Source organism: Trichomycterus rosablanca, chromosome 2 (assembly GCF_030014385.1).
Source record: "Trichomycterus rosablanca isolate fTriRos1 chromosome 2, fTriRos1.hap1, whole genome shotgun sequence".
NCBI lineage: Eukaryota > Metazoa > Chordata > Actinopteri > Siluriformes > Trichomycteridae > Trichomycterus > Trichomycterus rosablanca.
Window position 1 is genome coordinate 3,998,202 of NC_085989.1, and position 27,995 is coordinate 4,026,196.

A 27,995-nucleotide genomic window follows, 5' to 3' on the forward strand; every position below is an offset into this window, starting at 1 on the left:
ACTATTGTCCTTCATCTACAGATCTTCATTATCAGCAGTGAGCTCACCAACGTGGAACACAATCCAATCTTACAAAATATAGTGTATATAGAGCAACATAAAAAGCAGGGTGTGTAATGGCGATCCAGAAAAGCAGTTTTGTTGATGGGAGAATGGTCCAGTTTTGATGTCCCATGCAGGAGCCAGATCTGATTCATTCCAACTTCAAGGACTTTGACTGAGGTTCAATAATAAACGCCATAACAGGCGCTCTTTCTGTCCTCTCCACGTCGATCGTGTTAAAAAAAAAAAGATCCACACATACACGCAGGCTTGTCCACGCAAACACAAACTCCTAGATCCCTGATCCAACCCAGCAGATTAGATCAACCCATCAAACTTTACACGCTCAGTCGGATCAGAAATCACAGATCAGTGTAATACAGAGATGAGAACCAGGCTTCAGGATCAGGTCCAAAGTCCCACTGCTGTCACCATTACTCAGACAGTCCAGCAGCTCGTGTTTGTGCTGACCGGTGATCCGAGGACCAGTCAGTACCGCCGGGAAATCTGATAAACAAACACTGTTCAGTCTGAATCAGATCACATCAGTCCTGCAGCCGCACACTGAACACACTGTACACGCCAATGTATCAGTGTTTGTGTCCCACAATGCCACGCACCGCCACCACGTGGTCAGATCTCTCTACAGCTGATCACACGTGACCCAATGATATCGCGAGAACAGACTTCAAAGGGATATTAAACTTTGAACTGGGGCGGCTCGGTGGCTCGCGCTGTCACATCACAGCAAGAAGGTCCTGGGTTCGATCCCTAGGTGGGGCGGTCTGGGTCCTTGGGTCTGGGTCTGTGTGGAGTTTGCATGTTCTCCCAGTGTCTGCGTGGGTTTTCTCCCACAGTCCTTACAGTACAGTATACAATCTGAGCAATTGAGGGTTAAGGGCCTTGCTCAAGGGCCCAACAGCAGCAACCTGGCAGTGGTGAGGCTTGAACCAGTAACCTTTTGACTACTAGTCTAGTACCCTAGGCTACGGCTTTGAGATACAAAATCGTCCATGACTGTGTGACCTGATTAACATTGTGTAAGCAGTAACTACCGCTTCTGTCCTGAGTGTAACCAAGGTGTGTAACACACATACCTGTCAAGTTTGGGATTTAAAAATAAGGGAAATTTTCCGCCGCGCGCTTCGAGCCGTCCCACCAGCCCAACCGAGGTTCAGTATCCCTTACATTTTAAGACAGGTTTACAAGAAATCTAAAATAACCACCTGTGAACCACGTACAAACTACAATTAGATGATCCGAATCTGATAGGCCTACCTTTGTTGACACTGAAATGCTGTGGACATTCCTACATATGTAATTCTTATAATACAGCCTAAATGAAAACACAGTTACAAACCTTACAGAATGCATAACTCTGCCCCATCCTGCTCCTCTTTAGAAAGGTAAATTCGATGTCCCATTTCTCTAGATATTTACATGCAGTCTTTACTTTTTTGGCAGGAATGCCCTCTCTCTCCTTGCATCCATCCATCTCTCCCTGTTCCAGGTTTGTTCCCGCTGTCCGGGTGGCAGTTCTCGCGAGGTTAGTGACATTGCAGTTTGGAGAGGCACAGGAATGTTTTTTAAAATTATAATATAATACGGGAAATGTACGGGAAAACACTAATACGGGAGGACGGCGGGAAAGAGGGGTAAAATACGGTAGTTTCCCGGCCAAAACAGGAGACTTGACAGGTATGAACACATGACGTTAAAATCCTAATAAATAACTAAAATAAACATTGACCGATTGACCAGCGACGAGATTTAACACCCATGTTTTCATGAACCTAAAGCTGTGCGACAACCACACTACATGGAAAACATCTAGCATGGTGGCGTTACAGCTGTTTATAATGATCAACTGAGAATGATAATATTATTCACAATAACAGAGTGTGGATTTTATGCACAACATCCTTTCCACATTCTTCTCAAACTCAAAAGAAGCTTTATTGGCATGACAAAATAGGACATTCGTATTGCCAAAGCTCAGTTACAGAGAAATAATAAAAATAACAATAAGTAAATAATTACAGGTGCAAAAATATAAAATAGAATAAAATAATAATATAAACAGTGCAAATAATAACAATAAAAATTCTTCTATGTACTTGTGTTTACCACAAGGTGGAAGTGCTGAACCATTTGTAATTTCTGCCCCTGCTGACTGGAACTACAGACACATTCCAAGTATGGTATGTATACTAGTAAATGACCCAGATGTTTTTTTTCTCTCTTTGTCTTTTTAATGACAGCAAATACTGGGAACTGACATTTATTTACTTATATGCCGCGATAAGTATATTAAACATTCGACATATTAAAAACATATTGAACAATTTGGAATTCATGCCTTTTTTTTTATAGGTCTGTTAAAGTTGATGTTTGCCGCTCAGGTGGCGCAGCAGTAAAGTACGCTAGTGCACCAGAGTTAGGGTTCTGAATGCATCGCATTGAATCTCGACTCTACCTCTCCGACTGGGTTGGGCGGCAGCATAAACAACGATTGGCTGTTGTTCAGGGTTAGAGGGTAGAGAGTCGGATCATAGGTCCTGATAACTGGTGCAACTGCGGCCCCTGCTGGCTGACTGATGGCGCCTGCACAGGGCTGAGGAATAATGCTGATGAGGGTGTGACCCTCCGTACACAACGTCCATTAGTGTATGAACTCGACTCGTGCAGGTGAAAAATGCAGTCTGTACTGATTGCGTACCGGAGGGGGCGCAAGTCAGTTGAGAGGCGTCCTCAGTCGGCGGTGAAGGGTCGAACCAGTATAGAGGACGCAATCAGGGTAATTGGACACGACTAGAATAGGGAAGAAAAATTGGCGGAAGAAAGTGGGGAAAAATAGATTTAAAAAAAAGTTGATGTTTGTTATTTGTTAATTTGTTATTTCAGTACGAAATAGCTTTTAAATTGCAATTTGCTTTAAATGTCAGGAAGTACAGCATTCAATGAGCTTGTAGCTATGTACCTACTGCCATGAACTGGGATCAACACTTCCACCACAGAGTGTGTTCACAAACCCATTTATTTATTTATGTTGGTTTAAAGCTCAGTTTCTTTGTAAAACAGCCCTTAATCCTCATCTCTTTACTTTTACAGTGCACTCCATAGAACAAAACACAGTGAAGATTTATTGCACCAGAGGGTCAATGGAATTCCATATGAGATTCCACTGCTGGAATTTACTCACCTGCAATATCAAACGGCCTACTTTATTGTTTTTAATATTCCATTTCAATAATGATACATTACTGAAAATAAAATAAACAATAAGTTCATGCATAAGGCAAATATGTATTAAATTGTAAATAGGTAGTGCTAACACATTATGCACTTATTTTACCAAATTACCAAACATCTTACATTTAGGTTGGACACAGAACATCAGTGTTACTATTTCATACGAACCTGCAGTGAAAGGTTACAGTCACATACATATATGCTGTGGGTTGGTGCTAGAAATTGTGATATTTGGGTCTTGATATTGATACAGTAATTGAAGATGGGTAGTAACACGCCACAAACTCTCTGTTCCATTTATTTCATTACATGAAATTAAACAAAAACATGCACTTTTACTCCGTTCTTAACCTGACTGAATCCAAATTAATAACCAGTATTCATGGTTATAGGCAGACTGGAACGTTGCAGAAAAGATAATTATGGACACCCACGTTTAAAGCACCATGCACCCAATCAATAGGCTGAAGTATTGCGTACTGGAGCGCGCATCCTCTGTCGGTCGGGAACGCGCACAGCATCAACCTGTTCTCAGAGCCGCAGGTTGGTGCGTCTGCGCGTAACTGTGCTGGTGTTTATTATAGGACCTTATTATTCATTTTATCAAAGCGGTAAATGAAAATGGATTGCTCTGAAGAACTGCAGTCACTTTCAGATGAAACCGGCTCTCCTGTGGAGTTAAAGAAAGGGATGTCCATATTCTTGGACGTAAGTTCAACCGATGTATCGTTTTTAATCAGGAAAGATTAATTATAGGTTTGCTGGATGGGAATCTTTAATGTTGTTATTATAATAGAAACCTTTTTTACTGGCTAAAATGCTGCTTGAATTGTTTTGCTGTTTGAGTTTTTGCTGATTTGTGAAATTATTTAATTAAGTAATATTTGTATTAACTCTTAGTACAGTCTTATATAGCCACTGTAATTGTAAACACATTGAATAACACATTTTAGTCAATTTTAATCCTTTAAATTCTTTTCCACTGGCCTTTTTTTCATGTAAGGGTCACCGTGGGTAAGGGTTCTCCCAGAAACACTGGGAGAAAGGCAAAAACAAACCCTGGACCTGGACATCCATTGCAGGGCATTGCACTCTTACACATTCATTTACCCACTTTAGACTTTTGGGATGTGTAAGGAAACATGAGACACTGAAAAGGGGAAAACATGCAAAACTTCCTATGATCAGAGCACCACCAGGTACTGTACAGTTTAACAGGTTTCACCAGTACAGGTAAAACTATTCATTTTCCCTGTCAAGTTTGTTTCTTACTGACTTTTTTTTTCTTATGCAGATCTTGAGAAGAGCTGATAAAAATGGTAAGTCTGTAATTGCTATTATTTATTTATGTATGCATGTGCTGATAATCAAGAGTTTGTGGCTGTCCCCCTAATTACTGAGTTTAGGTCAAATATACTAAACCACACCATCAAGGTGAAAGGCTTGGTGATTGCCGTCTCTTGTCCCAGCATGACAAAGCTCTTGTGCTCAAAACCATGCCATAATAAAGAGAAATTTGGTAAGTTTTGTTTGATATGTAGGAACTCCGGTTAAACCTATTAAACACATTTTGGATGAATCAGAGCTCAGTTGAAAGCCAAGTACTCATGTTTAAAAGTGCTTGACCTCTACAAATGCTCTCTTGATGGATGGGCTCAATTTCCACAGATATGCCTAAAAAACCTTTCCATAAGAGTGGAATACTTTATACTAATGGTTATGGTTTTGGAATGAGGTGTTCAACAAGCTTATCGGGGTTCCACATTCATCTGACCATTTAGTGCGTATATGTGTTGTATGCAGATTTAGTGGCTCCAAATAGACCATCACCCTCAATACTGTTGCCCGGTTGTCATGGAAACACTCTGGACCATCCATACCAAATTTAATATCATTCAATAATTCAGATGTGGAGTTTGGCACTAAACAAATGCCATCATGTTTCTAGATTTATAAGAAATCAGTTCTGTTGTGTTTTCATTTTTTTGTATGACTGAATTGAGAATACTACATCACCTTAAATATGTCTTCGAATTGATTGTGCTCTGTCTGAATCAGAATAATCACTGACTTGTTACAGGAGACAAACAACACAAGAGAGTTTTTGGAGACTTGGGTCTGATAATTGTCTCCTGTTTTGTGTCTGTGTGGGTTTGGGTTTTCAGTGTTTTCAGGCAGTGTGTGAGGATCCACTGTGACCCTAAACAGATTAAAGCAGTTAGAAAAAATTAATAAATGAATTAAAATATTGTTAAAACAATGTACAGTATAATAAAAAATACAGAAGCTTAAGCTTAGTTTAGGTGTTGCAACCAGAGATGGTACAATCAGTTATTAAGTTCAGGAGGTCATAACATTACACTTACCTGAGTTTTGGATACCTTTGTTTATTTATTCGATAAAATTAATGAATTAAGTTGTGTATGTTCTCCCTGCCCCCAATAGGGTTTTCTTACAGATATCCTGCCTTATTTGGTGTTGTTATTTGGTGGCTCTGGATGTACTGTGACCCCAGACAGAATGAAGATCTTAGTAATAATTAAGAAATTAACAAATCAAAAAAGTTGAAAAGAAAAATGTAAAATCATAAAATAGTAAGTGAGAATAAAAAGAATCCATGGATGTGGTGCATGAATGTTGTTTGCGTGTTCGGTCTATTCTGAGTGCTGGTGTGACTCACATCTGGTATTACGTATGTCACCATGTGAAGACAAACCTGAGGGCACAGAGTCAACGCAAGTCACAGACTATTGATTTACTGTTACAGAGGAACATCTCTGTGACTACAGATTTATGAACTGTCCCCACTCAGAAACGAATCCACTTTCACACTGTCACAGCTATAAATCTGCATCATTTATTATTAATAAAGGAATAATAAACAATGAATCATTGTGTTTACTGTTACAGATGATGGTAAGCTGTCGTTTGAGGAGTTTAAAGCGTACTTTTCAGATGGAGTTCTGACAGGGGACGAACTGAAGGAGCTCTTCCATAAGATCGATACTCATAATACAGAGTAAGTACGAAAGATGAAGCAGAGCACAGACAGGGCACTTTATTAGGTACACCTATCTGGTATGTACAGTCATTGATTATTTTAGGAGCTACACCTACCACACAGATGAACTTTGCTGGTATACAATCACTGACTAGATGGGTAAGTGGTGCCCTGCAATGGATTGGCGCCCTATTCTGTTTTTTGGGCAGTGTAAGATCCCTTGTTACCCCAAACAGGACGAAGGATACAGTTGAAATGTTTTGAGTCTTTCGATTTTAAGTTCTGTGTAAGGAAAGTGCTTCTGACGTTATAGGATCTGATGGCTGATGGAGAGCTTTCATGTTTTGGGTTTATGCTCCATTAATAGCCTTGTGTATGGTTGCAAAAAGCATGAACAGAGACTCTGCTGTGAATAAGTCCTTGGGGTATGATGTGGATTTTAAACCTGATATATCAGCTATGGCAGAGAAGGTCATGTCAGTGTGATTGTGCAGAGTTTCCTGCTTACTTTTCTCTTTTCCAACAGCTACTACAATGTTGCACTTATCCTTAAAATATATGGACACCTTACTATGCGCTGGTTGGACGTCCCAGGGGCAGGGGTCTGCAGTAGTTAAGAAAGGGTACAAACAAGTAATTGGAACTACATTGGGAGAAAAGACTATTTGATTTCCAAAAACGTTCCAAAAACTATCATTTGTCCTCAAACCATTTGCAACAAAAGCATCGTGTTTGTAACTGGACTCAAAACACATGATTTATTAGTGAAAAGGAACTTTCAGGAACTGGTTTATACTGATGCAATAATATCATTGCTACAGCTTTCTCTTTTTGCAAAATGTTTTAAATAAATGATTAATTATTAACAATAATTAGAATAATATTTAATGCTCTGGCATTACACAGCATTTTCTTATACTAAAATAGTCAAACATGACTGTTTTATTGTATGTTAACTACCAGCTTATTTGGATTTGTGGGTTTAAAATGTATAGTATTTATAATATTATACATATTTTTGTTTAAAAAAAGAACAACAACCCTATTAAGCTCCTACGAAGGTTTATGCAGTATTTAAGCAGATGCATGGTGCACTGATTATTGCAATTTTATTCTAAGGCATTAATCTGTATGGTGCAGATGAAATTGTTTGAATAAATCCTTCCCACTGAGTTATGAGTGAGTTAACATGTTAATATATGTTAATCTTACATTAACTTACATCTTAATGTCATCGAATTTCTAATCATTGGCGGCATCCTGGTTTCCATAGCAGCGACTCCCTGACTAATTTGCAGGCACCTTGTAGCAGAGGTTAGATGGGAATTTGCCTCATTTTGCTCTAGTCGTGAGTGGTGGGTGAAAATCTTTGATGTGGATCGCAGGCAAGAAATAAAGAAATAATTATTTTGGGTATTTTTCAGTTTTGGGTATTTGCTTGATCTTTTATTTATTTGTCTTCCACCTGAAACAGTCATAATACAAACGGGTGGCAAAGACTAAAGAACTCAACATAGGTTATGGTCTTAGTAAGGTGTTAGACCCAATAAACAGCAAGTCTCATCAGTTAGTTTTAAATGATTCTGTCTAACACATCTGTCCAAATTATGCAAAAATATGCATTTTAATTTACTTCATTCATGAACCTTTCAATTCATTCAGTAACTTCTCTTGCCCTCTTGGTAAAGGCATTGGCATCTTGGATGAGACCACTCCCATAAGGACAGAAATGTTCAGTCACATTAATCAGGTGATCAGTCAGAATAACTTTGTTTTAATTTGTGACCCAAATCAAGTCAGGAAAATTACCCGAACAGAATAACAGAACCATTGAAAATCACCATAACAGAATAACAGAACCATTGAAAATCACCATAACAGAATAACAGAGGCATTGAAAATCACCCCAACAGAATAACAGAGGCATTAAAAATCACCCAAACAGAATAACAGAGCCATTGAAAATCACCATAACAGAATAACAGAACCATTGAAAATCACCATAACAGAATAACAGAGGCATTAAAAATCACCCAAACAGAATAACAGAGGCATTAAAAATCACCCAAACAGAATAACAGAGCCATTGAAAATCACCCCAACAGAAGAACAGAGGCATTAAAAATCACCCCAACAGAATAACAGAGGCATTAAAAATCACCCCAATAATTAATATTGGTTAAATATGTGATTATTAACGGTATGCTGTTAAATCCTTTTCTTTCAGCAATGTGGACACAGATGAGCTGTGTGGTAAGGACATGATTTATTGATTTACTTAATTATTTACTGTTTGTTTATATGTATCTATTTATTTGATAACAGTTTGCCTTCAGCGTGTTGGATTTGTCTTTAATAATTCAAGGAGAAGGGTAAACAAGAGACTGGGGTTTGAATTCCATCTCTGTGTTATTGGCAGAATACTTCTCACAACATCTTGGAGAATATGAAAATGTTCTTGCTGCTTTAGAAGACTTGAATGTCTCTATTTTAAAGGCTATGGACAAAACCAAGAAGGTGAGTGATTTTCCAGATTTTTCCCTCATTCTAGTAGCCTAATGACTACTTGAAACTGCCTCATTTTCTTTGCTATTCATTGAAATGCTGTGGGTTCAAATCTCAGGATTCAAGAGGACCACTGTTAGCATCTTAAACAGGTCCTCAGAAGCTCAGATGCATGCTTGTAGAGCACTTTGACTTCTCGAGTGTAATTTAGGCTGGAAAAACTGGGACACAGTGATGGTTTGCACCATTTTCATTTTCTGTAATGCCTGCTTTTGTCCTCACATCTTCAGCACACATAGTAATGTTTCACTTGTTGCCTACTACTATTTTAAAAACAATAATTGCTTTTTAAAATATCAGATTTTTTTCCTGATAGTTCTTCTTTTATGCCCTAAACCTTTTTAAACATGTAATTTGTTGTCCTTACCACTTTTAAAATGACCAATTTTTTAAGCATTTTCTCCCATTTTCTCCCATTTTCTCCCAATTTAGTGTAGTCAATTTGTCTTCCTCTGCTCCGGGATTCCTGATTGGCACTTTAAATATTGGGCGACTGTTCTGTATGCCACTCTGACACCTACATCTCCAGGTTTATTTTTGCTTTACTTGGCACTGATGGAACAACCTTATCACGCCTGTCCATACAGCATTGTTTTTTGCATCCTTATATTAGTCTTTTTTCTTTAACTAATAACAGGTTTGTATTTTGTTACGACAGCTTTGTAATTTTACTGTCAAGAAAGATTTCAAGAAAGGCATCACAGTATTTTCATATCTACCAGTGCTTATATGTTGTAAAATTATATATTTGATTGAATTTAATTAAATATTTTAAGCATAAGTAAGTTAGCCATTAAAAAAGGTTCATTATTTTTATTAATCACTGATTTAATTAATGAAACCAATCCAACTCTAATAATATTGAGTCAATAACTGGCTGACATGAGGTTGAAAATCACAAGGGGTAAAAAGAGCTCAATACAAAGCCAGGCAGAAACACAAGAAACACAAAGGAAAATAAAAACCTGGTGCATGATTTTAAAAATTAATAGGATACAGGGAATGTTTGTGCCGTTACACTTTGGTTTATTGTTTTAGCTGGAGGCTTGATATTTAGCACCATGCTGCGGAAAATGAATTTAGAGTCGAAACAAGAAAATATGAGCTGCCGCACACTGAGAGGAATGATGGCAAACTACTGCAGTATCTGTAATTGGATTACCAAAAACCCCTAAAACAACCCCCCCCCCCCACAACAGCCCCAGAGATTCCAAATAATAAAATTTAGTCATTGTTCACCAAAATTGACCTGATCTTTTTTTATGAAAATGCACTCAGCAGCAAGTGCAATTTTTCCTGTGTTTGGAGTGTGATAAGAGATGTGAGAAGATCTTCATTGACCAAATGAGTCATAGCTCTGCCAAGGAAAAAAGGCCTTCATATCCTTCTATGTGCCAGCAGGGCATGGCTACATTTCTCTCTCAGTAATTATAAGTTATTATAGGAGATCTTTACAGGGATGTATTGATTGAATCTTGCATTAATAGGGAAATGTTCCTGAACAAAGAGCCACACCAGCAATACAACAGCAGATGAGTCAGACTCTTGGATCACTGAGGTCCTTAAACAGCTGTGGTCTAAGCTGTGAGGTGTGAAAATGCTTTTTTGCAGTATGGATGGAGTACCATGCACATACATGAACGATAGGGGCGGCACGGTGGCTAAGTGGGTAGCTATGTCGCCTCACAGCAAGAAGGTCCTGGGTTCGATCCCCAGGTGGGGCGGTCCGGGTCCTTTCTGCATGGAGTTTGCATGTTCTCCCCGTGTCTGCGTGGGTTTACTCCATAAGCTCTGGTTTTCTCCCACAGTCCAAAGACATGCAAGTGAGGTGAATTGGAGATACAAAATTGTCAGACTGGAACAGGAATAATCTGTAGTTAAAAGCATAGAATTCATTTTATAAACCTGTTTGTTTATTTGTGCCTGGTATTGTCCACATTTTTTACTTTAGCATGGAGTTCTTTCTCCATGGAGCTGCTTTGTTGGAAATGTTGAACCTCAGGGGATATGATTCTTTTTTCTATTTGACTGAAATGGCCGTGGTGTGTCATGCTGGTCTGGGATGCTGGGACTCACAGCTGGTCTTTTAAAGGTCACCTTCTTGTCTCTGTCTGTACAAACCCTATTCAATCTGCTTTGAACTCAAATGTTTACTGTTTGTACTGGATGCAATCTGAGTGGGAAATACAGTGCATTATAAATGAGCGGCTGTTGGTTATTTTATGAAGATATGAATTAGTGTTATATGCATGTTAATAAACACTATTTGCACATATTTTTGGGTGCAGCACTACAATGCTTTCCATACTTTAGATTAAATTGAGTGAGGGGGAAAACCATAAAAAGCACCAAATATTTTCACCAGTATGTAAATTGACATTATCATCCTGGAATGTGGGAACAATAGGAACAAGTGTTTGTGCCATAGGGTGTGCCTATTCCTGTAAGAGTGGCTATTATGCAGTTATTCAAAGTAAACATGGATCTAACAATGTTCATCACTGCCCATCCTGTACTTGCATAGACTTGGTCATTTAGAACTACCCACCATAGATGGCATTATTTAAAAAAAAGCATTTTGTGTAGATGTAACTTTAAAATGCACTCCCTACTACATTTTAAACAATATCTGTATGAAATCACATGATGCAATCCCACTATCCCACAAGTACAAAGAAGAAGAAACACAGAAGTGAGGAGTTTGACACGCTCTTCTTGTGTTTAAATGTGTTTCCTTTGGGTACTCTGGTTTAGTTCCCTTTTCCAAAAACATGCCAGTAGGTTTTTGTATATCAAGTAAAGGCAAATCCCACTGTAAACTGATCAAGAGCAGGTCTCCATGGCTCAAATGTTTGTTTGAATTTAACATTGTTTTGACGTGGCATATTTATTTATTTGAAGGAGCTGACGCATGGCCTCGATGCGTTCACACCTGCTACCTCCACAGTCGCATTGCTGTGAAAATATCCAGAAAGGGCTCAGATCCATGTCCTCAGGTGTTGGTGCTAATTTCATCCTGATTCATTTTGCTTGGCTTGCTGTCAGCAATTGTCTCTGGTAGGCTTAAAAAAAGTCAGTTTTTGGTTTGCTTTATTCTTTTTTGTTTAAGACCCATGTGGAGTGCTAGAATACTGCTAAAACTGTTAGGTATATTTATAGGAAACCCAAGTTTTTACCTTATTTGGGAGAGAAATGAGTTCAGATGGTCAGATAAAACCCATGAACCATAAACATCAGACCTTTCATCAATTAAAAATGCTGTAATACGGAGACACTGCCCACAGTCAAGGCTGTCCTTACAAGTTCCTTTTCTACTCTTCATTTAAAGGACACACTGTTTAATGTATTCATGCAGGGAGGATATTAAATAACCCACAGCTTCATCCACAAATCCAATAGTAAAATAAATCTGACATGGACCAACGGTGCTGCTTCTATTAGATGGGACAGGAACCTGGTGTGCTCCTACAAGATGGGATGGGAACCTGGAGTGCCCCTACCAGATGGGATGAAAACCTGGCGTGCCCCTACTAGATGGGATGGGAACCTGGCAGGGCGCAACAAAAATCTGGCGTGCCCCTATTAGATGGGACGGGATCTGGCATGTTGCAACAAAAATGTCCAGAACTTATAATGTCAGGTCTTCCTCAAAGACTGGATTAAAAATAAAGAACTCCTCCAGGCCACCCAAGAAGGTTGGGTTCCTGCTGAGTCTGGTTCCTCTCAAGGTTTCTTCCTGTAATTTTTAAGGGATTTTTCCTTGCCACTGTCGCCCTCGGCTTGCTCAGCAGGGGAAAAGTTGATTTGAGACAATGTTCATAGTAAGAAGCGTTATATAAATGAGTCTGACTTAACTTGACTGATAAACACAACTTGTGTATAATCTACCTCACCATTATTTACTCAGTACCATGTACTAACCAACACTTGTCTCTAGTCTCGTCTTTCTTTACTTATTTTAAGCATTCTCGTATTAATGTAATGTTGTCTACCTGCACTGTACTGTACTGTCTTGCACTTTTTGTTCTATGTTGCACCTTGGACCTGGAGGAATGTTGTTTCGTTTCAATATGTACTTGTATATAGCTGAAATGACAATAAACCTCTCTTGAAGTCTTGAAGCAATAACTCGCTGAGAGAGCGCTGCTCTCAGGGCGCTCTCGCCCTTCTCTATAATTCAGCAATCAGCAGGTTGAAGTTATAAACTCTCATCTCTGTTCTTCTGATCTGCAGGACTACCAGGAAGCTACACACTTGGAGCAGTTTGTGACTCGGTTCCTGCTGAAGGAAACAACAAACCAGCTGCAGTCTCTGCAGAGCTCGCTGGAGTGTGCCGTGGAGACCACGGTCGAACAGACACGGCAGGAGAGGCAAGAAATAGACGTGCACATACACTACAGCACATAGTTACATGACTCTAGTGCTCTGTGTACAGCTACACTACAGGTACACTTCATTATGCACATTACCGCTGCAGTCTTGGACTCATTAGTATTTTACTAAGACTCTGTCGGGCGTTGGTCTCCCAAATAGGGATTGCAACTATTTGATTTCTGTGACTAAATTATTAAAACATTGTCACATCATATTTATTGTGGGTTTTTTATGAAAGGAAATTGCTCTATAGTCAGTATCAGTATCAGTATCAACATGTGTCAACATGTGTCCACTGTCAAGCAAGCTGTACGTCTTAAATCACACACATAGAGCCTTCTGAAGTGTTTTGTTGCCAGATAAATAAAAGATCTATAAAAAAACCCCCAGATATGCCTTGAATGAAAATCTATTGGAACATGTGTCCACTGTCAAGCAAGCTGTACATCTTAAATCACACACATAGAGCCTTCTGAAGTGTTTTGTTGCCAGATAAATAAAGATTAAGTGATTAGCTACAATGACCAGGAGTATATTTGCAGAATAAAAGGTGAGATGTTCAAACCCAACAGCATCAACCTGTTCCATCTCTATTGGAATCAATGTTTGTAAAAATTAACAGTTCTTAGTGGCAGTAGCTAAAGACTATTTGATGTGTTCTCTGTGTGCTGTGTGTTGGAGGTTGGGTTTTGTGGGTTTTGTTTAAAATGGATGACGGCCAAAGCAAATAGAAACAGTAATTCTCTATTCTGTCTGAAGTGGTTGGGGAGCCGCCAGGCACGGTAGGATGAAAGAGGAGAGAATGGAGACTACATGTCTTTCATCTTAGACGTACACACACACACACACACACACACACAAACACACACACACACTATAATAAGAACTTTCATCAAGATTTTCTACTGGAGTTGCAAAGTGTTGCTTACAACATTTTTATTAATGCTTCATTTTGGTTACTAATTAATACACTTACTTACACAAAAAAACATTCTAGAAAAGCCAGTCCACCGTCTGCATGTTTACCGAAGTACCAGATGGACGCCCTTGCAAACATACAAAACTCCTAACACATAGTAACAGGAAGAAGGTTGATTGGTCGGATGAATCCTGTTTTCTCTAAGATCTTGTGGATGGCCGGACATGTATGTATTGTTTACCCATAGAAAAGCTGGCAGCAGGATGCACTGTATGATGATCCACCTTGCAATGTACAGAAGTCAAATGACCTGCTAGTAATGTCCTGGTACCAGATTCTACAGGACTCTTTCAGCCGTCTAATGAAGTCTATGTCCTCAGCATTTGACAGCATATTAGGCAAATGGTCCTAAAATTTTGGCTCATTGGAGTATTAAGAATTGACCTTATTAGACCAGTTTACTTTTTTCCGATTCCAAAACAAATGTATTATGTTTTTAAGAAGCGAGCAGGTGTTCATAGAAGCTGCACAAAATTGCATATAATTTTTGAGTGTCCTTATTATATTTTCTTTTTTTTATTTTTGGCATAAAAAGGTGCCCAGGTTTCTACTTTGGGTGCATAATACACATAATATTCCAGCATAGATAGTACTTTATTGGAAGAAATATTAAATAATCTTTCAGCTGTAGCAAATCCTGAAATATCCTGAAAGAAAAAGGCTTCAGGCAATACTAGAAGAACATGTCCTTATCACAATCACAGACCTGCACGGCCACTGTACTGCCTTCTCTCTTGATGATTATTGTGTGTGCTGTGCAGATATGAGACATTTTTAACCTTGTGGGATGTTTCCCCTCAGGACCCGTGTTGTATAACAGTGTCGTGTAGGATAATGAGGAATAGCTGAGGCGTAATCCTGACACCTGCTATCGTCCATTTTCCTTTGAAAGCTGAGCTAAAAAACACTCTAATGAGGAAAAAACCCAAAAATAGAGGCAGAATTATTCACAGTCAAGTGAAGCCTAAAAATTGCTCTCTGGTGGGATTTTATGAGAAATAATCTCTTTAATAACTCGATGAATTTAGACAGTACAGCACAGTAGTGTATAATTATTTCATTATATAATGATGTTATTCATTGACTATTTACAGTGGTGTGAATAAGTAATTTGCCCCTTTCTGACTATTATTGTTATTGCATGTCACACTGATTTATTTATTTAATGTCTGTTTTAGGTATTAAACACCTTAAACAGGTCGCCAGTTCATCATAGGGCAGATACACACACACACACACACACACACACACACACACACACACACACACACACCTAGGGCAATTTTAGTAGCTTGAACCGAAGTCCTTCATGCTCTGAAGCAACAGCTCTATTTACTGCACCACTGTGCCATCCCACGCTGAACAAATGTGTTCCTTATTTAATTACAAATTATGTTTCACAAAATGCGTCCATTTTTGTCTACATTTTTACTTCTATACTACCAAATATACAGTAACAGAGTTAATCAGAAAGTGAGCAACAACGAATCTTACCCTTTGATCTTCCCTATTATGTTTTAGTTAATGAGCGCATTAGAATGTAGCTTCGATTTGACCATTTATGGAACATGCTAATACATACCCTTAGTGTCTAAAACCATTATGCCAAATTAAAAGTGTGTCATTTTTAAGCTGTACCTGAGTAATCACTGGCTGGAGGTGCACATAAGGGTTTATTGACGCTTGACTGTTTATATTAGCTTAATTTAATAGAGAAGGCCAATCAGCACAATGGGTCAGCAGGCAAACTGGGTGTTGCATAGCTCAAGGGTTTTATGGACATGGGATCCAACCATGTATTCTCACCTGTCAAAAACAGTAAAAAGGTGGGATGGCTGATGTAAATTGACCCTAGGTGTTAGTGAGTAAATGAATGGGTGAGTGTGTGATGTCCTGTAATGAGCTGGTGCACTGTTTAGTGTGTATTCCAGCCAGTGGTGTTAATTGAATGGTATATGGATATTTTTGATTGATCTGCTTGCATTCATGTGTGTTTTTGTGTGTATGTTTGTGTATTGTGTATTTGTGTGTATTTGTGGTCTGATTTACAGAAAGGCTCCTGTGAAGCCAGAGGTGTTGTCGATTCAGTGGTCAGGAAGGCGATCCAGTCGAAGACTGCAAAGAAATAACAGCTTGTCTCCAAACAACCCGCTGCTCAGCCTCGTCAATTCAGGTGTGTTTATTTTTAGCTTCAGTGCTCATAAGGAAACCGTAGCCACCCACATCGCTTGGATCCACAGACAATTTATATGGGAGATCTCTGCATCAATTTATTGGATCAGCTCACTTAAATATTTACATATTTAAAATGTATATACTGATATAGTTACATTCATTCATTTGGCTCACTTTTCAGATCAGATCCCAGTCACTAGTGTTGAACTTTAAAGGGATTGTACAGTCCAAACTAAAGTTCACAGTTTTTCACCCAAGATGATTCCAAATGTAATTATAAAGCTGAGACATTCGTGGCATTATCAGTTTGCTTTTTTGACCTTGGAGATGCTGATGTTTGCTTACAACAGGAGTTTCTTGCGGGTTTGGCCACTGACCCTTTTTAACCTTTAAAGCAACCTCACCCCCGGCCCATGGGCTTTTCATTCCAGTGCACTGTGTTCAGCCAGTTATGCTTTTAATTTATCATAACCAAACCTGAAAGAAAGACCATAAAAAGGGATGTGTACATGTTTCATTTCACATGGTTGCTATTTTTAAGGCCATGAGGTGCTTGAAAATGGAAGAATTAGTCTAACCTAATACAATTATCGAATGCTAGAACACAAATTAAAATGAAGTTAGATTTATCTGCCTACAATTCCATTTTAATGTTTTTTTAAAAAATCTTTTGGTACTCCATCTGCATCTTATGCAATGCCATGTGTCCCGACCCGTTTTGTAGTGATCATTTTTGTACATTATCCTAACTCTGTATCTCAGTCCAACTGCACGTTACCTTACTTAACTTTGCATTATGTTGAATGTTGAATATGAGTTTATTTCTTAATGTTATATGTTTGTATTGTGTTACTTTTATTCTGTTTGAAGCATTAGATAACATGAGACAATACAAAGATTATTTTCTTTATCTGTGGTTGTAGGTGTGCATGAGGACAACAGTCAGTGGATGGTTCAGATAAACAGACTGCAGAAGCTAATCGATCGGCTGGAGAAAAAGGTACAGCTCCCATATTCATTATCATGATCATTACAGCTATGGTTGCTTTAAAGTTTTTCATTATTGTCCTAAACTTGGATATGGGCATACACTATGGATTTTTATATGTGTCTGTGGGAAATTGTGAGGTCTGGCACTAAAGTAGGATGAGAAGGTCTGGCTCATAATTACCATTCATCATTGATCCCATTCATCCCAAAGATGTTCAGTTCAGGTTGAGGTTGGGGCTCTGTACTGTGCAGGCCACTAAAGTTTCTTTAAATATATATATATATATATATATATATATATACAGTGTATCACAAAAGTGAGTACACCCCTCACATTTCTGCAGATATTTAAGTATATCTTTTCATGGGACAACACTGACAAAATGAAACTTTGACACAATGAAAAGTAGTCTGTGTGCAGCTTATATAACAGTGTAAATTTATTCTTCCCTCAAAATAACTCAATATACAGCCATTAATGTCTAAACCACCGGCAACAAAAGTGAGTACACCCCTTAGTGAAAGTTCCTGAAGTGTCAATATTTTGTGTGGCCACCATTATTTCCCAGAACTGCCTTAACTCTCCTGGGCATGGAGTTTACCAGAGCTTCACAGGTTGCCACTGGAATGCTTTTCCACTCCTCCATGACGACATCACGGAGCTGGCGGATATTCGAGACTTTGCGCTCCTCCACCTTCCGCTTGAGGATGCCCCAAAGATGTTCTATTGGGTTTAGGTCTGGAGACATGCTTGGCCAGTCCATCACCTTTACCCTCAGCCTCTTCAATAAAGCAGTGGTCGTCTTAGAGGTGTGTTTGGGGTCATTATCATGCTGGAACACTGCCCTGCGACCCAGTTTCCGGAGGGAGGGGATCATGCTCTGCTTCAGTATTTCACAGTACATATTGGAGTTCATGTGTCCCTCAATGAAATGTAACTCCCCAACACCTGCTGCACTCATGCAGCCCCAGACCATGGCATTCCCACCACCATGCTTGACTGTAGGCATGACACACTTATCTTTGTACTCCTCACCTGATTGCCGCCACACATGCTCGAGACCATCTGAACCAAACAAATTAATCTTGGTCTCATCAGACCATAGGACATGGTTCCAGTAATCCATGTCCTTTGTTGACATGTCTTCAGCAAACTGTTTGCGGGCTTTCTTGTGTAGAGACTTCAGAAGAGGCTTCCTTCTGGGGTGACGGCCATGCAGACCAATTTGATGTAGTGTGCGGCGTATGGTCTGAGCACTGACAGGCTGACCCCCCACCTTTTCAATCTCTGCAGCAATGCTGACAGCACTCCTGCGCCTATCTTTCAAAGACAGCAGTTGGATGTGACGCTGAGCACGTGCACTCAGCTTCTTTGGACGACCAACGCGAGGTCTGTTCTGAGTGGACCCTGCTCTTTTAAAACGCTGGATGATCTTGGCCACTGTGCTGCAGCTCAGTTTCAGGGTGTTGGCAATCTTCTTGTAGCCTTGGCCATCTTCATGTAGCGCAACAATTCGTCTTTTAAGATCCTCAGAGAGTTCTTTGCCATGAGGTGCCATGTTGGAACTTTCAGTGACCAGTATGAGAGAGTGTGAGAGCTGTACTACTAAATTGAACGCACCTGCTCCCTATGCACACCTGAGACCTAGTAACACTAACGAGTCACATGACATTTTGGAGGGAAAATGACAAGCAGTGCTCAATTTGGACATTTAGGGGTGTAGTCTCTTAGGGGTGTACTCACTTTTGTTGCCGGTGGTTTAGACATTAATGGCTGTATATTGAGTTATTTTGAGGGAAGAATAAATTTACACTGTTATATAAGCTGCACACAGACTACTTTTCATTGTGTCAAAGTGTCATTTTGTCAGTGTTGTCCCATGAAAAGATATACTTAAATATCTGCAGAAATGTGAGGGGTGTACTCACTTCTGTGATACACTGTATATATATATATATATATATATATATATATATATATTATGTAATATATATTATAGGTTTTGAGTAACCCAACTAATTGTATTTAGCATAAATGATTAACTGATTACAAAAATCCACAATCTTCTCTGTACTTATAAGCAGAAATTGGCCTCTGTGTCATCTTTTATTTATTCTTCAGCAGCACATTAAAATTCATAAACACTTAATGAACTCAATTAAACTTAAAAGTAAAAGAAAAATGGGAACATGCATAATATTGTAATAACTGTACTTTAATCAAAGGTTAGTGTAAGAATAAACCAACTACAGACATTTTTACTCTTTATTCTTTATCATTCCTTTAAATCTCTTTGTTTGTATTTTAAAAAACCCAACCGCTCCCTTTTCTTTTACTTTGTGCCAGGACAGGTGGTTAATTCTGAAGTGGTGAAACATTTTATGTTTTGTTATGTATTTGTTAGGAGCTTCGTCTAGAACCCGTAGAAGAGGAGCTCTCGGATGGCACCACCAAAATGGTACTTCATTTACATCTTTCTTTCTCTAATTACTTCATTATGTTCTATCTTCTCATCCTTCCATATCTGACTTTTTCATTTCCGTATCCATCCATGTCTTCATCGTTCTGTCTTCTATTTTATTCATGTTGTGACGTACTCTCTCCTTCTCTTTATGTCATTTCATTTTTACTGATTGCTTTATCCATGGCAGGTCCATTTTTACCAAGAAACACTTGGCGCAGGGCAGGAATACCCTGGACAAGATGCTAATCAATCTCAGGGCTTTGATCCCCCAGACATAGCCAGTCATGTCTGTGTTGATGGCTGGCCGCTGATAGCACCACTGACCGCTGCGCCACCTCTAAATCTCTTTATCTTCAACTTTCCATTCCTCCATCTCATCACCATCATTTTTAAATCTCCAAGTTTTGAATTTCCCATCTTGTGAACTCTCTCACTTTGTCACCTTTTCATGTCTTCATCCATCTACCGCTTCAATTCTCAAAATCTTCATCTCTCATCATAAGTCTTATCATCTCCTCACCTTTATGTGTTCATCTTATAGTTCTACATTTATCAAACTCTTCACTTCTCATCTTCCATCTCCTCTCTCTGTGCCCTCTCAGTAATCAGTATCACTATCAGTATTGCTACTCGCTCTCCATGCTGTTGTCTTGGAAACGGTAAAACCTCTCAGATTTGTTCTTTTTCACCGCCGGTTGCTCTTCCGCTCTCGTTCGACAGCTTCATCTTTTAAGTATTTTCCTATCTGTAGCAGGCTCACTTGACTGAATTGAGAGACTGGTGTTTGTCTCTGTTAGTGTGTAAAAGTAAAAATAGGCATGAGTGGCGCTGAAGCCGCCTGAGGAGCAACATGCTGAGCACAGGAATGTGTCAGACCATGGAAGAGACGCTGCGGGAGACCACTGTGTTTATCTGAAACATGTAATCAGACTAAATACGCTCGCACTGCACATGCAGACTTCAGGCGCAAAACAACAAGATGAACTTTTAGCAGTGGGACGGGTCAAATAGAAAAAATCTGATAACCTTCAACACGCTATTGTCAAAGGATCTCACCTTTTCAACAATATTTAACAAGGAGCAGAGGTTTTACCTTTGCTTTATCCTATTCAGGGTTACAGTGGGTATTTGTCTCATTGGGCAATAGACAGGAAATACCCTGGACACCAGTCCATCACAGGACACACACATCTAGGGCAATGTAGTAGTTCTAATCTGACTTGTGTTGTGATACAAATCCAGACCACTTGAAGGAAACCTGCATTAATAATAGGAGAACATGCAAAACTTCACACAGAAAAGACCCTGGCTGCTCGGCCAGGGAATCAAACCCAGGCTCTTTAGGTCTTTATTATTTTTTTCTAATGCGCCTTTTTGTTATTAAGTTTTAAGTTGTATTATAAACTGTTTAGTGAGTAATCCTGAATATGTATTTCACATTTTCATATCCTGTGAGATGTTTTTGTTGGACCGTGTGTATGTAACTAAGGACGTGTTTTTCTATATTTAGCACTATAATGATCTATTACTGGCTCACAGGCGCCTCATTAACGCAGTGTTTTAACCAGGGTGTGAACATAAGAAATGGATAGTACTGGAACACTGAAATTGCACTGAATGAACTGTTCTAATTAAAACACGGGTCCAGAATTGATTCTTTCACCCTGAGATGTTGTATAGTACAGGTTTAGTTCATGGATATTTTTTTCTGTGACTCTGACCCTGTGCTTGTGTTTTCAGCACATCCTTATAGTGCAGAGGCAGCTCTCAGTGCTGGAGGACGAGGTGGAAGAGTTTCGTTTGGCTCTGAGGCAGTACGTGGATTGTGCCAGCGCCCAGACTGGCTGCCTCCAGTGAGTACACAACTCCAGGTCTTTCCTATCTCTGTACCCTAAAAATATCACACAAATCAAATCAAAATGTACTGTGATTAAACATCTTCTGAGTAGCAATAAATATTTCATTATAAATGCAGCAGGGTCATTTGTCATCAAACGTTTATTGAGATTCACATATCACTTACAGAATGATGAAGATGCATGTATTTACTGATCAGAAAGCTATGTTTGAAACTAGGGCAGGATGAAAGTGCCAGACGGCACATAGCTCTATTTTCCTAATGTCTCTGGGGCATTAGATATTTTTATATCTGTTGGCTACTTTTCCCAAGCAAGAAATACAATTAGATGTGGTATAGCAGCACTGGTCAATATTGAATTACTGTAATTATAAATAGAGTAGTGGAGAACGGGTAACATGGGGAGAGTTATAACACCAATTCCACCTAGTAGGAATAAGATAGGAGTAATATAATGATTTTAATGTTTATCCACTTCCTCACTAATTCCACATGGTGTCAAAGCTGGAAACTTGCAGGCAGGTGCAGATACAGTGTATCACAAAAGTGAGTACACCCCTCACATTTCTGCAAATATTTCATTATATCTTTTCATGGGACAACACTATAGACATGAAACTTGGATATAACTTAGAGTAGTCAGTGTACAACTTGTATAGCAGTGTAGATTTACTGTCTTCTGAAAATAACTCAACACACAGCCATTAATGTCTAAATAGCTGGCAACATAAGTGAGTACACCCCACAGTGAACATGTCCAAATTGTGCCCAAATGTGTCGTTGTCCCTCCCTGGTGTCATGTGTCAAGGTCCCAGGTGTAAATGGGGAGCAGGGCTGTTAAATTTGGTGTTTTGGGTACAATTCTCTCATACTGGCCACTGGATATTCAACATGGCACCTCATGGCAAAGAACTCTCTGAGGATGTGAGAAATAGAATTGTTGCTCTCCACAAAGATGGCCTGGGCTACAAGAAGATTGCTAACACCCTGAAACTGAGCTACAGCATGGTGGCCAAGGTCATACAGCGGTTTTCCAGGACAGGTTCCACTCGGAACAGGCTTCACCAGGGTCGACCAAAGAAGTTGAGTCCACGTGTTCGGCGTCATATCCAGAGGTTGGCTTTAAAAAATAGACACATGAGTGCTGCCAGCATTGCTGCAGAGGTTGAAGACATGGGAGGTCAGCCTGTCAGTGCTCAGACCATACGCCGCACACTGCATCAACTCGGTCTGCATGGTCGTCATCCCAGAAGGAAGCTGACGCACAAGAAAGCCCGCAAACAGTTTGCTGAAGACAAGCAGTCCAAGAACATGGATTACTGGAATGCCCTGTGGTCTGACGAGACCAAGATAAACTTGTTTGGCTCAGATGGTGTCCAGCATGTGTGGCGGCGCCCTGGTGAGAAGTACCAAGACAACTGTATCTTGCCTACAGTCAAGCATGGTGGTGGTAGCATCATGGTCTTGGGCTGCATGAGTGTTGCTTGCACTGGGGAGCTGCAGTTCATTGAGGGAAACATGAATTCCAACATGTACTGTGACATTCTGAAACAGAGCATGATCCCCTCCCTTCGAAAACTGGGCCTCATGGCAGTTTTCCAACAGGATAACGACCCCAAACACAACCTCCAAGATGACAACTGCCTTGCTGAGGAAGCTGAAGGTAAAGGTGATGGACTAAACCCAATTGAGCACCTGTGGCACATCCTCAAGTGGAAGGTGGAGGAGTTCAAGGTGTCTAACATCCACCAGCTCCGTGATGTCATCATGGAGGAGTGGAAGAGGATTCCAGTAGCAACCTGTGCAGCTCTGGTGAATTCCATGCCCAGGAGGGTTAAGGCAGTGCTGGATAATAATGGTGGTCACACAAAATATTGACACTTTGGGCACAATTTGGACATGTTCACTGTGGGGTGTACTCACTTATGTTGCCAGCCATTTAGACATTAATGGCTGTGTGTTGAGTTATTTTCAGAAGACAGTAAATCTACACTGCTATACAAGTTGTACACTGACTACTTTAAGTTATATCCAAGTTTTATTTCTATAGTGTTGTCCCATGAAAAGATATAATAAAATATTTGCAGAAATGTGAGGGGTGTACTTACTTTTGTGATACACTGTATAAAAGAGACAAAAATACCTAATTTAGAGCATCTGAGCAAGGTGATATTTTATTTAGTATCTATACTATTGCAGATAAAACCGTATGACCTACGATTTGATTAAATTGTAGTTTCTCAAACCACTGTGCTAATACAGTTAGCTAAACAATAGCTAACGTTAGAGTTGGGCTGCAACACATCTTTAAAAAGTGCTACAACAATTACCATACTCTCTAAATTTTGTTAATTTAACAGAATGCTTAGACAGTTAAAAGAAACACTCACAGAGGTTTTCCTGCCAGTGGTTTTGAATAAAGCACATAATAAAGTCATAAGAAGGGAAAGGACATGATGTTTTGCAGACAGATCTTTTGTATGTTACGACTTACGTACTCCAGCATGTCTTACAACCTACTCAGTGAAGTGACGTGGGTTGTAACACTGGAACACCTGTAGTCCATCTGTTTCTCTACATACCTTTTTAGCCTGCTTTCACCCTGTTCTTCAATGGTCAGGACCCCCACAGGACCACCACAGAGCAGGTATTATTTAGGTGGTGGATCATTCTCAGCACTGCAGTGACACTGACATGGTGGTGGTGTGTTAGTGTGTGTTGTGCTGGTATGAGTGGATCAGACACAGCAGCGCTGCTGGAGTTTTTAAATACAGTGTCCACCCACTGTCCACTCTATTAGGCACTCCTACCTAGTTGGTCCACCTTGTAGATGTAAAGTCAGAGACGATCGCTCATCATTTGAGTCATCTTCTAGACCTTCATCAGTGGTCACAGGACGCTGCCCACAAGGCGCTGTTGGCTGGATATTTTTGGTTGGTGGATTATTTCTGTCCAGCAGTGACAGTGAGGTGTTTAAAAACTCCAGCAGCATTTCTGTGTCTTATATTAAAGAACAGGGTAAAAGGAGGTTAAAAAAGTATGTAGAGAAACAGATGGACTACAGTCAGTAATTGTAGAACTACAAAGTGCTTCTATATGGTAAGTGAAGCTGATAAAATGGACAGTGAGTGTAGAAACAAGGAGGTGGTTTTAATGTTATGGCTGATCAGTGTATATTATGTTCGCTGTCATTGATGCGCAGTAACTGTGACAACATCTCCCTCTTGTGGTGAAACTGAGTGTTTACAAACCAGATCCTTGAGGTGCTTTCGAACCTACAACCTCCAGGCAACGTTGTGTTGAGGTTGTAAATAAGTTGGCACCCACTTCGCATATGGTCCACTTATTTACAACGTCGCTAATATGTTACATTCATGTTGAACACAACACATTATTGTGTCAACTGTTTGGCCCTTAGGCAGAGAAAAAAAAAAATAGTAATAATAATAATAATAATAATAATAATAATAACTGGGGCCAGTGATAGCTCAGTGGTTAAGGTACTGGACTAGTAAACAGAAGGTTGCCAGTTCAAGCCCCACCACCACCAAGTTGCCACTGTTGGGTCCCTGAGCAAGGCCCTTAACCCTCAATTGCTCATCGTGTTCTGCTCATTGTGTAAGTCGCTTTGGATAAAAGCGTCTGCTAAATGCTGAAAATGTAAATGTAAATGTAATAATAATAATAACAATAATAACAATAATAATAATAATAACAGGCACATGAAGTGATACCTGTAAGCGCCCCCTTGTGGAGGAAATAAGATGCATTGTTTTGCGTTTAAAAAATCATGAACAATATGTTTGTCGCTTAAAAAAATAGTTAAAAACCACTGACAACCTTTTCTTATACATAGAGGGGATTTAACCTTGTGTCCTCCAGCCTGGAACTGAGCATGAGGGAAATTAAATCTTGTTTGCTGCACAATTTGGCTGGATTTAGGGAGTTTTAGATTTATTTTATCACTAATAATGCTAATGGTCAACATAAAACTTCTATTAAGAACTCAGGTGATAAGCTAACACCATATTATAGTAACTAGAGATGATATAGATTATGATGTAAAACAAAGAAGGGCGGCTAATAGCTCTGCTAAACAATTTGGATGTAATGGCATCATATTTTTTTTATTTTTTATTATTTTTAACATTTACTTTCAAATTATTTTAATTGGTAGATGGTTTAATATGACTCTGAAGGTTAGGCTATATACACACTGCTGCTAGTTGTCCACTTCCTACTGCTAAATGTTATAATTGTACTCTCCCAACAGCATTGTAGTTCAGAGGATTGCTAATGAGTCACGCTTTATAATCTATGAATTCTGGGAGCACACCAGTCTGTGGAAAAAGTAAGTAATGTTGCACCTTTTCTTTATCCTTCAGTTTTCTCTGCCATAGCATTATCCAAAATATAACTGGGTTTATTGTTGCATTTCATTTCTTTGCAACTTTATAAAGCTCTTGTGCACCTTTAGTGCTGGTCCCAAACCTGGATAAATAGGAGGGTTGTGCCAGGAAGGGTATCCGGCATAAAACCCCTTTTTCCAAACATGATTAGCCACATTTTTAGAATATTTAACCTAATTTTGTGCAGGGTGCAGTAGTGGAGAGGTTTGTGATGCAGTTATTTTCTTATTCTTTACTGTGTAACTGTTGCTCATGCTGCTCTCTAGTGGTCATGCAGCTTTTTCTGAGTAATTGCCACCAACGAGAAATCATCAAACCATCTGCATTAGTGAATTAAATATTTAAGTTGCTGTATGTATTTTTCAAACCCAGTATATATAAAGTTTTTGGGACACAAGTATGTGGGTCCAATGCTTCAGAAAAAACATGAATTATTAAATACAAATTGACTGCTCTAAAATAAGTGTTTTGTTGTGATTAGTCATCTGCAGACAAACTCCAGCAAAACCTTTCAGAGGAACAATGTGGATTTCTTGGAGACACCAGAGATTACAACAACGATGCTGGTACCAGGTAGAGTTCAGACTTTATGCTGCCATTAGCTGTAGTCTAATTCATTGTACAAGAAGGAGATGATTTAAAGAAATTTTATTAATTCTGTGAATTACACAGTGATTGTAATAATTTTTCTTCTTTTTAGCATCGTGGTGGGTCCTGAACAACAACTAAAAGTGCAATAAATTACCAGGATGAATAGAAACCTAGTGTAAATCCTCTTGATGGTGCACTCTCGTGATAACACTCATTGTGAATTGTGAACATTATTAACCACCAATTCTCCATACATCATTAGATCTTTAAAAATGCACATTCCTAGATGCTTATTTCAGAAAATATGTTGTCATCCTAATGATATGATGATATCATCACAGTGACACTGCATATTGAACTTCAGTTACTTGGATGTTTGGAAACAGGTTATGTGAATGTCAAGATTTAATTCTTCCTTATACAGTAGCTACATTCACACTGCAGGTGAAGGGATCCCAAAACTAGGTCTTTTGTGTCATATGTGACCCAGATGTGTCTCTTTCATGAGTGTGACCAGCAAAACATAATGTAAGACGAGACATTTTTCATTTAAAGCCACTTTTTCACATATCTAATGTGACCTCAATTGAAACACCTACACTGTCTGGCCATTGCAATAAGTGGACACCCATTTGCAGCTGGCAGCCGCTCATAATGGCCTCCACTTTCCACAAGAGTTTGAAGTGTCTGTGGGAGTCTGTGCCTATTCTATGTCCAACAAAAAGGATTGCTTGCAGCTGGGTTCCTATTTATCCCAAATTTGTTCAATTGGGTTAAAATTAGGGCTTTGTGCAGGAAATTCTTAACTCCAAACATGGCATCACACCATTGCTGCAGGTTTTCCTCCAATAGATTCAGATCTGGAGACAGGGAAGGCAATCAAAGTACATTAAATTCATTGTCATCTTTGAGGAACCAGTTTAAGGTGACTTCTACTTTGTGCTGGTAAATTGTGGCCATAAAAAGATGCACATTGTCAGCAACAATACTCAGATAGGCTGTGATATTTAAATAATGCTTGATTTTGATTAGAATGCTGACCACCACCAGCATTAACTGTTGACTTAAGGCAGATTTGGTTCATAGATTCATGCAGTTCATAGAAAATTCTGATCCAGACAAGATCTGTAACTGTCCAGTCTTGGTGAGCCTGTGCCAACTGTAGCCTTTAATGCCTGTTCTTTGTTAACATGGCTGAAACACAATGTGGTCTTCAGCTGTTGTAGCACATTTGCCTCAAGGTTCCTGTCTGCTCAGACTAGTCTGGTCATTCTCTGGCTTTAGAATGCATTAA

The 27,995-nt window shown here is 39.3% G+C and overlaps 1 protein-coding gene across 2 annotated transcripts; it reads left to right on the forward strand.

The window, feature by feature from the left end:
* The first annotated feature begins 1,285 nt into the window (after positions 1-1,285).
* Positions 1,286-26,957, forward strand: necab1 (N-terminal EF-hand calcium binding protein 1). 2 transcript variants are annotated; one of them, XM_062989714.1, is made up of 14 exons: positions 1,286-1,588; positions 2,176-2,243; positions 4,589-4,613; positions 6,205-6,313; positions 8,523-8,548; positions 8,715-8,812; positions 13,094-13,230; positions 16,265-16,386; positions 17,312-17,388; positions 19,784-19,837; positions 21,584-21,696; positions 25,975-26,052; positions 26,592-26,683; positions 26,811-26,957. In XM_062989714.1, exons 1-14 carry the CDS (start codon positions 1,483-1,485, stop codon positions 26,837-26,839), a joined length of 1,134 nt encoding a protein of 377 aa, XP_062845784.1. In that variant the 5' UTR covers positions 1,286-1,482; the 3' UTR covers positions 26,840-26,957. The 2 variants fall into 2 exon arrangements, with proteins under 2 accessions (XP_062845784.1, XP_062845792.1); XM_062989722.1 differs by lacking the exons at positions 1,286-1,588; positions 2,176-2,243 and adding an exon at positions 3,910-4,002.
* Positions 26,958-27,995: the final 1,038 nt, after the last annotated feature.

Excerpts from the sequence above, each read along its gene's own strand:
- necab1 (XM_062989714.1), top strand. The coding sequence starts at position 1,483 with ATGCAGTCTTTACTTTTTTGGCAGGAATGCCCTCTCTCTCCTTGCATC. Across the intron at positions 1,589-2,175 it reads CGGGTGGCAGTTCTCGCGAG|GTGGAAGTGCTGAACCATTT; the intron begins GTTAGTGACATT and ends GTTTACCACAAG. Across the intron at positions 19,838-21,583 it reads CGGATGGCACCACCAAAATG|CACATCCTTATAGTGCAGAG; the intron begins GTACTTCATTTA and ends TTGTGTTTTCAG.